The sequence below is a fragment of the Alexandromys fortis genome, unplaced genomic scaffold, assembly GCF_014885135.2.
Source record: "Alexandromys fortis isolate MF-2015 unplaced genomic scaffold, M_Fortis_MF-2015_v1.1 scaffold_77, whole genome shotgun sequence".
In the NCBI taxonomy this organism is placed as follows: Eukaryota; Metazoa; Chordata; class Mammalia; order Rodentia; family Cricetidae; genus Alexandromys; species Alexandromys fortis.
The window spans coordinates 7,735,686-7,746,377 of NW_026067967.1; the positions used below are offsets into that span (position 1 = coordinate 7,735,686).

Consider the following 10,692-nt stretch of genomic DNA (forward strand, 5'->3'; position numbering starts at 1 on the left):
ATAAAACCAGGAGCTCTCAGACACAGAGTAATCTTGAGAGATGACCTTGTCCCACTCCCTGCAGGACCCTTATCTTTGTCGTAACAGAAAGGTGTCCTCCCTCCACTCCCCAGGTGGCTCACAGTTCGAGCGAGCAGTCCTGGTTTTAAATCAAAGCTCTGCCATCTGCTAGCCGTGTGACGCGACCGAGTCTCAAAATTTCATAAAGTTTCAAAGAGACGGCAATGCTAGTCTGCCCTGCTCACCCTCTGAGTGGATGTGGTGCCCAAATTCAGGAAGTGCAAGTCGGGCAGGCCAGGAATAGTATGGTGCTGGAATCTGTTTGGTGCCAGAGCTTGGAGGTAGCAGCCAGGAAGAGTGCTGATAGCTAGGTATCTGTTCACCTCTGCCCCCTTTTATTGTGAGCAGCTGCACGGAAAGGCCACCTTTGGCGATAGATCGATTCCTGCTGCTTTGCTGCCCACCGCTTCCCTCTGCCCGCTTTGAGACGCAGCTGCAGCCACTTGAGGCAAAGCCACTCTCTCCACAGCGGGACTGAGATCCGTACTATCTAGAGACGGCTCTCACAGCCCCACCCTCTCCAGCCCTTCATGGATACCCTCCTCTCTGAGCGCCTTCATAAGCCGCCCATACAGATTCCAATCTTGCAATTATAAGTTCTTTTATATCGATCCTCTCTATACACCGAGAACGGACTTTGATTAATTGCTGAAGATCCTTTGCTTTACCTTGGGGCAGAGAGCACTAAAATATTGATCTGTAAGTTCCCAAGAGTGCGGAGTTAGGTAAGAGCTGAGCCACTGTTGTCTGGCAGCCTCCCTCAGTCCCATGCGTTATATTTTTGTTTAAAGTGTCATTAACAGGGTTATCAGGTTCTTGGCAACCCATTCAGAGGATCAACCCTACCCTTGACTTTGCCTTCTTAGAGTTAACAGGACCAAATATGCTTTTTATAATACTTCTTATTTATACAACCGGGAATTTATTCCATTCTTAGAAAGTCAAATCTAGAAAAGATTTTTTTAAAATAAATGAGTAAATACATTTATAGGGCAATTTAGCCGTTTAGCCTATCCTGACTTTAGAAACTCATGCCCACAAGGAGAGAAGGAGGCCCACAGTTCTAGAGGGCCCTGGGAACCAGGAATCTGCCCCGAGACTCTGGCTTTTGCAAGTTGCAGAGCTGGCCCAGCCTGCAGGAAAGGAACAGGAACGAACACTGATTTGGTTCTTACACCACTTGTGCCCATAATAAGGTTCTTTTCAGATAAAGAGATGAAAACTCGGTTGATTAAATGATAAAAAATCCCACAACTGAGTGTGAGCCTGGGTTTGAAGTCAGTGGTTGATGCTGCAGCTCATCTGGGTCCGACCTTTGGATGCAGCCCGGATTCCTGCTATGGCAGAACACCTGCATCCTCCTGTAAACAGCTTCCCCCTCTCGTCCCCTTCTCAGGGACTACAGTGGCCTTCCACATGGAGGCCTCAGATTCTCAGCCAAACGGGGAGGATGGGGCACTCCCCTGGGGTTAAGCCTTGTGGATGCAGCATCTCCCTTCCTACCTGTGATTCCAGTTGCTCTGCCATGTGTTGAGCCACCATGGGTGAACTCTGTCCGACTGGTGTCCCCACGGCTACTGTGCTCAGGTAGGGCTTATGGTGCCAACAGGGCTGGCCCTTGGGCCAGGAAGCTGCTGCTTCCTGGAGCTGTTTTCTCTGTAAGGGTGCGTTGCCAGCTGGAGGCAAACATGGGGATGGCATGATCTGGCGTGGTGGATTCAGGAAGGGCTGGGAAGATGGGCCACTGAGTTGGCACATGCTAGGAACTGTTCTAGAAGATATCTTTCTCGGGAGGTGAAGCTGGGAGCTCAGAGCTGGGACCTGCACAGGTCTTCAGCGCCAGCCAGGGTCAGCACAAGCCAAACCTGGTTCTGAGGCTATGCATGCATTTGGGTCTCTATGTGTAAAGAGAGGAGCTCCTCCATGGAGTCTTGGCATTGCTTGTTCTGTCTGGGCAACACTAGGCAGCTTGTAACTTCCCTTCCGAGCCTCCTTTCTTCTTCTGGAATCCCAAGCTGTGGGGCCTGTGCGTTGTTTGAAAACCAAAGCCTGTGTCGTATGGAAGATTCTCAGGACCAGAGATCCTGAGGCGAGCATAGCTAGGAAGATGTGGGTCTTATACTCGTGGTCGTTAGGATTTGATCTCATGCAAGTTAGGTTTAGCTCCTCATTTAAGATGCCGGTTCTCTTGCGTGCCAGCCGGCGCCACAGCTCCCTGGTTCCCAACTATATCCAGTGGCCACACACTCAGTAGGCATGTGTGGAATGTTACAGGAAGGAGGGAGGGAAAGCAGGAAGGGAGGGGAGCAGCAAGCATCATCAACACCCATAGAGGGCCACTCTGGAGACAGCTACAGCCTCCCGATTGCCCGCTAGGAAGGGCAGCTGCGGGGGACCGAGGGCACGGAGTGGGACTCAGAGATAGTTCCACTGGGGAGGCAGCCATAGAACTGAATCTTCACCTGAGGAGGATCTCCTAGCCGGGCAGGCAAGGAGAGCAGGAAGGCCATATGGCAGGGGTGTGTTCTGTCTGGAGGCCATGTCTGTAGCCTAGCTTTCCATTCTGAGCTTTGGCCCTGAGTGGTGGGAGCTGACTGAGACCCATGCAGGACAGTGGTCTGGAGGAGGGTGAGGGCAGCTGAGTTCTTGGCTATGGGGTGTAAGCTGGGGCAAAGACATGACTGCTGTCCCTTCTGGGGTAGGCAGTGTGGTGGTCCCAAGTGTCAAACCCAAGTGACTGTCCAGGTCTAACCACTGAGATACCAAGGCATGGATTGGGTCACCAAGGGCTATGGACCCATAACTGAGCACTAAAGGCAGTGACGACCAGGAAGATGCCAGCAGAGAGTCAGGAGGTCTGATGGCCCCGGGTACCTCTAGTCTGTCTGTGTGGGCTGTGTTTTCATGGAGCAGAGAGGGAAGGCTTCCCAGCAAAGTCATGTCTTTGATCCTAGAGAGAACGTTGAGTCTGTTTGAAAAGATGCAGGCCAATCAGGGTTAGGACCAGGCAGGGCTGATGTGGTTCCTGTTCACTGGTGGCGATGCCATGTTCTGAGCCTATGTCTGGGGCTGATCAGAGGACAAAGAGAAAAGGTCGCCCCCAGCTATTGACCTACCGCGTCTGCCAGACACTGCTAGATACCCTGAAAGGAGGATAAAGCAGAGCCCACGGTCTAGCCGGAGAGGCAGAACAGTTGCCAAACAACACAGAGATTACCAAAGCAGAGGCTCCCACCATGTCCTGGCAGAGAGAGAGTAGGAGAGCCCTCTCCATCTCCATGGAGTCTTCCTGAGAATAAGGAGCCTTCCAAAGATAGTCTCCCTGGCAAGGCCCCTCCGGGGCTGCATTTCCCATCTCTGAGTTTGTAACTGTTGTACCCAGGAACACAAGCGTGTCTGTGGGGACCCGCAGAGCAGGCGGTGAAAAGACAAAGCCATGGTGTCAGTCTGTCTGCTGCCCACCAACTGCAGGGTGCTGTGGCATGGTCGACCTGGCCCCCACCCTTCAAGTCCTTTGCTCCAACTGTGTCCAATTCTCCCCACTCACCAAGGTGCTGGAGAATAATATTTGAGCACTCAACCTGTGCTCTGGGCATCTCTGTGAGCAGCCTACCAGCCAATCCCCTTTTATAGATTAGGAGAGCAAGGCTTAGAGAATTAAGTGCCCATGACCTCTACCCATGGCTAGGAAGGAGATGGGTCAGCATTTGAGCCCGGCTCTTCTGGTCTAGAGCTCATACATGCTGACCTCTGGAGTTTGGTTCTTACATTACATGAAACAATGCAGCGTTGACGCAGCTGGCACACGGCTATTGCTCGGTTAGCAAAAGTCTTTTTCTTTCTCCTGGTTTTTTTCTGGACAGGACTCTATGCCATCAGGCATGTCACCCATCACTGATACAACAGGAGGAAGTCTAGGAAGAAAAAGAATTAGACTTTTGGAGCAGAGGGAGGGAGGGAGGCCAGGAACCAGTAGCAGCTAGTGCAGGGCAGGGCAGGACTCAGTAGCCTGATTTCTAGATTCTGTGTTTTTGGAGTGTGTGTGTGTGTGTGTGTGTGTGTGTGTGTGTGTGTGGAGAGAGAGAGAGAGAGAGAGAGAGAGAGAGAGAGAGAGAGAGAGAGAGAGAAAGGGAGAGAGAGTTTGTTACTTGTTTGGTTTGGTGAGGTTTTTAGTTTGTTTTTTGAGACAAGATTTCACTGTGACCCAAGCTGTCCTAATACGTATCCTCAAATGGCTTTGAACTCACAGCAACCCTCCTGCCTCAGCCTCCCAATTGCTGGGACTACAGGCACACCCACGTTCATGCCCAGATTCTGGGAGAATGGATCCAGTGTCCCTGGACTCTAGAGGCACCAACTGTCTCCATGGAAACAAGAGGCAGAGAGTGCGGCGTCTGAGACTCTGTGTCTCACACAGCCTTAAAATGTTCATTCGAAATAAGAGAGCCCAATGCAGAAAAGATTCCTGTCCATGCATTCACTGGCAAACACTCAGCCCTATAGTTTGGTCCTGTCCGTGGGCGATATGGTGTGTAAAATGCAGAAGATACAATTGTGAGCAAACACTGGTCCCCGCCCTCTGGACACATCCAGATGGCATAGGAAGGGTTGGAGAGAGCTGGTGGGCTCCCTGGAGCCATGACTGGGGTCAGGGCAGGTTCTCTAGGGCAGCTGCAGTGAGCTGAGAAATGGGTGCAGAGTGAAGAGGGAAGAGACCGTGGTGGGGGAGGGGAGTTTTAGCTAGTGTGAAAGCTGGAAAATGGGAAGGAGTGGGACCCACGGGCAGGAGAGGGGAGCGGACGGCGGGAGTGGGACCCACGGGCAGGAGAGGGGAGCGGACGGCGGGAGTGGGACCCACGGGCAGGAGAGGGGAGGGAGTGACAGCCATTCAAATGTTCAAATGCATATAGCTGCTTGTATTTATTTATTTATTTATTTATTTATTTATTTATTTATTTATTTATTTATTTATTTATTTAATTTTGAGACAGGGTTTCTGTGTGTAGGTTTGGAGCCTGACCTGGCACTCGCTCTGTAGACCAGGCTGGCCTCGAACTCACAGAGATCTGCCTGGCTCTGCCTCCCGAGTGCTGGGATTAAAGGCGTGCGCCACCACCACACCTGGCATTGTCCGGTTCTTGTGTGGCCTCACCAGAAGTGCTGAGAGTACAGCACAGAAGTTTGGTTTTGCCTCTTGCCAATAGGAAAACAGCATCCCGCTGCTGGGCTGTGTATCCGAAAGACCCAGTGTTGCTCACCGTCCCTCCCAAGGGCTGATCAGATGACTCATTCCCCAGAGCCGCTTTCGTTCCCAGATTTTACTTCTGATAAACTGCCAGACTCACATGCTAGGGTTTTCCTTACAAGTGTCATAAGCCAGAAGGTGGTTTTGGGTTTGTATTTTGAGATAGGTTTCATAAAGCCCAGGTTAGCCTCCAAATTTTAATGCAGTCAGGATAACCGTGAACTCATGGTCCTCCTGCCACCCCTCCTCCCCTCCCAAGTGATGGGACTCAGGCCTGGCTTCTGTGGCTAGTTTATACGGTTCTCAGATGGAACCCAAGCTTTGTGCATACCACGCAAACAGGCTGCCCACTGAGGGACAGCACCAATTCCCCAGAATTTTTTAAAATTATTTGTTTGTGTCTTGAATGAATTTGCAAAAATTATGTAAGAAAAATTTATAAGTGCAACTTAGTTATTTCATTACGTACTTTATATTGGAGTAATAAGCTAATTTTAGATGGTCTAATTCACCAAACTAACTTGAACTTCTGAACTAAATCTACACAGACTTTTCCTAAAGCTAATAACAAAAAAAAGAAAAAGAAAAGAGGCATATTTTGAGTTTATTCAGCTCATTTCTCCAATGGAGTCTTTTTTGGTTTTTCGAGACAGGGTTTCTCTGTAGCTTTGGATCCAGTCCTGGAACTAGCTCTTGTAGATCAGGCTGGCCTTGAACTTACAAAGATCTACCTGCCTCTGCCTCCCAAGTGCTGGGATTACAGGTGTGTGCCACCACCGCCTGACAAAGCTCATTTCTAGTCTTTTAAAAACATGCAGTGTGTGTGTGTGTGTGAGAGTGAGTGAGTGTGTGTGTGAGAGTGTGAGTGAGAGTGAGTGTGTGTGAGAGTGTGTGTGTCTGAGTGTGTGAGATTGTGTCTGTGTCTGAGTGTGTGTGTGTCTGAGTGTGTGTGTATGTGTGTGTGTGTCTGAGTGTATTCTGTGCATGCATGTAGGAGTCTACTGAAATCAGAAGAGGTTTCCTATCCCCTGCAACTGGAGTTACAGTCAGTTGTGAGCCACCACGTGGGTGCTAGGAACTGAACTCAGATCCTCTGGAAGAGCGGAAAATGCTCTTAACCTCTGAGCCACCTTTCCAGCCCCTTTTTTCTTTTAAAAAAAGTTATAATTACATTTATTTATGTGGGTGTGCGCATGCATGTATATGGGCAAATGCACACATGTGTCAGTCAAAGAATGGACTTGTGGAAGTTGGTTCTTTCCGTTATGTGGGTTTGGGAAAATGAAGGGAGTATCACGCTTGGAAGCAGGCTATCTTGCTGGCCACCATTTCTAATCTTAATCCTAAAACTCATGATTAAGAAGATTTAACTACTAAGGTAAGGGTTTACTGACAGATCAATATGGGGTTAGAGCCGTATTGATGAGACGTGGCAGAGAAGGTTCAGGCTTAGAGCCAAGGATGCAAGCACCCAGCTCGAGGGCTGCCCGTGTTTATAAACTTTGCGTCAGCAGGGGGCGCCAATGCCCCGTTGATGGGCTAGAGGCTGCAGCGGAGGTCCTGAGTTTGGCCTGGTCGCTCTTCCTGAGCTTCCGTAAGATGGCAACCAGGTCACCCAAAGATCTGAAGAGACAAATCTAACAGGGTTCCTGCTTGGGTCCCTTCTAAGTTCTTTGACGCTGGAGGGTCGTTCGTGCCCGTTTGGATTCTGCACCCTCTCACAGCCCTGCCTTGCTTTCTGCTTACATACTCTTAGCTTCTACGGTGACAACCTGGCCAGGGCAGCTAGGCTCCGTGTGGCGCTGAGCCAGAAGGCTGAAGTGGCCTTCTCTTGCCTCTGTATTGTTCAATGGTAGCCACGGGGACAGGATAGACAGGCTACTTACGTCATAACTGTGCAATCTGCTGAGACAGCCATTCCCAGGCAACCTGAGATCCTAAACACAGCAGAGAGCTGCACTGTGGAGCAAAAATAAGTGGGATATGTGGTGTTTTGCTTCTAATTAAATAGAGACTTGTACAACTGCCCGATGCTAACCATGGTTCAAATGCTCTGTGTCCCTGTCTGCCAATCATTACATATTCCTGCATTAATATCAGTACAAACAATGAACAGATGAGAAGCCGGAGGCCCATAGGGTTAAACTGTAATAGGAGAAAATATCCTGACGTAGGGAAGGGCTAGCAAAATATCAGGGGGTAGAGTACTTGCCTAGTTCAGTGCTCGAACTGTATGAAACAAAACAAACAAAACAAAACGCAGCACCCCTGTGATCCTAACATCCTAGTGGTAGAGGCAGGAGGCAGAAGTTCAAAGTCATCCCCAGGGATGTGGCTCAGTGGTACACCCAGCACTTACTCTATAGGACCAAAAGCCCTGAGTTCCAGCCCCAGTCCAGCAGCACCAAAAAGAAAAGGGAAACAAAATAAGAGAAATCTGACTAGGGGGCCTGCAGAGCTGACTCAGCAGTTAAAACATCTGTTGCTCTTCGCGCGAGCCAGGTTAGATTTCCAACACCTGCAAGGTGGCTCACAGCCATCTGCAACTCCAGTTCCAGGAAAAAAAAAAATATATATATATATGTGTGTGTGTGTGTGTGTGTGTGTGTGTGACCTGTCAGGGTCTATTAAAATGCTAACTTGGGTCTAACCTTACAGATTCTGTTGTTATGAAGTATAAATGAATAATAGCTGAGAAGTGTCTTATATTAAAGACTGCTGTGAGCCAGGCCCTCGGAGAGAAAGCACTCAGGCCCCAGAAGCAGAAAGATCTAGGATCTAGTTCCTGCCAGTACCACACCTCCTCTTCACCTGCTGTCTCCAGACCTCAGCTTCTGAGCTGAACAAGCAGGGTGTGTCTCACACCCGTGTGTTTCAGAGGGCTTCTGTCTCGCCGGCCTGAGCCGTAGGAAGAAGTGATTTGGCAGGTGGAATGTGCCTGGGTGTGCAAGGGTTTGTGATACGGGCTGAGCAATGCCAGTTTTGAGCAGCGTCTTTCAGCCTGGCCTACGAGGAAGGTGTGTGCGGTGTAGATCAGAAGGCTCCAGAATGGCCAGGTCTGAGTTGGTGATGTTTGCCCTCAGGTGGTGGCGTTCACGCATGCGCTCTGCAATGAGCGTGGACCGAGGGATGGGTGGGAGATTGCAGTCACATAGGGCAAGTATCCCAGGAAGGCTTTGGAGAGGGGTTTGGACACTTGGATTTGGGGAATAATCCCAGGAGCCCTAGAACCAATGAATTCAAGGGTCTGGGGAGGAAGTGGAAGTGCCGATAGAGAAAGGGTACCAAGGACCTGGGTGGGGAGCCCCTAGCTGTCTACTGAAGGCTGGCGTGGGGAATGGTGCAGGCAATGTGGGGTACACTGCATGCAGAGAGCTGAGCAGCTATATTTTAAACAATTCATTTTTATTATTACCATGTGCGGACTATTCTAAACATAAATGATTAAATACTCTTTCTCTTGTGTGTGTGTGGGGGGGGTAAGAAGGATATTCTTAACCACCCTTTCCTGATATGCCATAGACCCTTGTCCTTGCCAGGAACCACTCCTTCATAGAGTCAGGGGAGGAAAGGAACCTGGGAAAAGACTAGGAAAATGGCAAAGCCGTTGGGTCTCCATAAGCATTGAGCAGATAGTTAAGACGAGGCTCCAGGGATGGACCCGGAAGTATAGGAAGAAGTAGGGCTGGATGGAGTATGGGTTGGGGGGACCTTCTGTGGGCATTACTGCTGCTGTCTCCCAGGCACCGTGCCCTCTGCCACATGCAGGTTATAATCAATTGGCAAACACACTGAACGACTGACTCCCTGGGCTGCCCTTCCTCCCACCCTGCACCCACTCTGGATGCAGAAGTCCGACTTCCTCTTGATCCTCCACTAAGAGCTACCCTGCCGAGGCCCTACGAGGCCGAGTCTCATCAGGCAATCTGTGTTCTGCCCTCTCCCTGGCCAAAGCTTGACCCTCAGTGACCGCCTCTCTCTCCTTTGCAGGAGCCGGGTCCAACCCGCCAGTGATGCACAGAATCGAGGTCCTGTAGCCAAAGAACCCCACAAGGATCAAGGTCCTGTGGTCCCAGGGCTTTCGAAAGGCCAAGGTCCTGTGGTCCAAGAGCCGCTGAAGGACCAAGGCCCCATGGTGCCAGAACTCTCAAAGGATCACGGTCCCGTGGCCCCCGGGTCCATAAAGGATCAAGGCCCTCCACCCCTGGGCCCTCCAAAGGATCAAGGTGCTGTACTCCCAGGGCCCATGAAGGATCTGGGTCCGGTGGCCCCAGCACCAGTCAAGGATCAAGACCAGGTGGCATCCGAGCCTTTAAAGAACAAAGGTTCTGTCATTTTAGCACCAGCCGAAGCCCAAAGCCCATTGCTGCCGGAGCCGCTGAAGAACCAGAGTCCCGTGGTTCCAGCCAGAGCGAAGGATCAAAGCTCCCCAACACCAGCACTTCTCAAGGACACGGGTCCTGTGGCCCCTGAACATGGGAAAGAGGGAACTCCCGTGGTCCCCGAGCGTAGAAAGGACCAGAATGCCACAGTCACGGCGCCTTTGAAGAATGAAGCCCCTGTGGTCTCTGAGTCCATGAAGAAGCAAGGCTTAGCTGACCCAGAGCCAGTCAAAGGTATAGGTACAGATACCGTGGTCCCCGGGCAGATGAAGGGCTATGATTCCGTGTTCATAACACCTGTAAAGAGCCAAGGTCCAGCGGCCCCTGAGCCAGTGAAGAGCCAAGACCCCATTATCCCAACACTAGCCAAGGATCAAGGTCCCATGGTCCCAGAACCTCCAAAGAATCAAAGCCCTGTGGTCCTTGGTCCTGTAAAGAGCCAAGACCCTCTTTTCCCAGTACCTCTGAAGGGTCAGGATCCCCTGGTGCCAGCCCCAACAATGGACCAAGGTCCTGCGGCCCCTGACCCTCTGAAGATTCAAGGTCCCAGAGGCCCTCAGCTGTCCACGGTGTCACCTTCACCCCCAGTCATGATCCCAACCGTTCCCCATGCAGAATATTTTGAGGGATCCCCTTGATTCCCCTGAAATGCCATGAAGGAGCAGGCCATGGAAGAGCTCCCCTCCTGGGGAGGCAAAGACATATATTTATTCTGCATGAAACCGTGCTGTCTAGTCTTGCTGGAATCTAATAAAACCGGTCCCTCTGGCTCAGCAGTATCTTTCTCTGGCTCTGTGTGCTGGAGTGTGTAGCGTATATGCTTGTGTGTGTACATGCCATGCGCACCGGAGAGTGGGTCAGTCAGTCTGTGAAGTCAGAAACACCCATCCGTCAGCATGACCCAGGGGTGCGTGGGTGCTGGGTGGTTTTCCCTGGACAGATGGACACGGGCAGATATCCATTTGCCCCTAATGGGTCCCACACATCTAGTTTAGCGACCAGTGA

At 50.9% G+C, this 10,692-nt stretch overlaps 1 protein-coding gene across 2 annotated transcripts in view; it reads left to right on the forward strand.

The window, feature by feature from the left end:
- LOC126508899 (microtubule-associated protein 6-like) overlaps positions 1-10,455 on the forward strand; it is a 32,369-nt gene extending 21,914 nt beyond the window's left edge. For both annotated transcript variants that reach the window (XM_050154387.1, XM_050154388.1), the window contains one exon: positions 9,296-10,455. In XM_050154387.1, the coding sequence (XP_050010344.1) occupies positions 9,296-10,325 (1,030 nt within the window). In that variant the 3' untranslated portion in view covers positions 10,326-10,455. The remainder of the gene's footprint in view (positions 1-9,295) is intronic.
- The last annotated feature ends 237 nt before the right edge of the window (positions 10,456-10,692 follow it).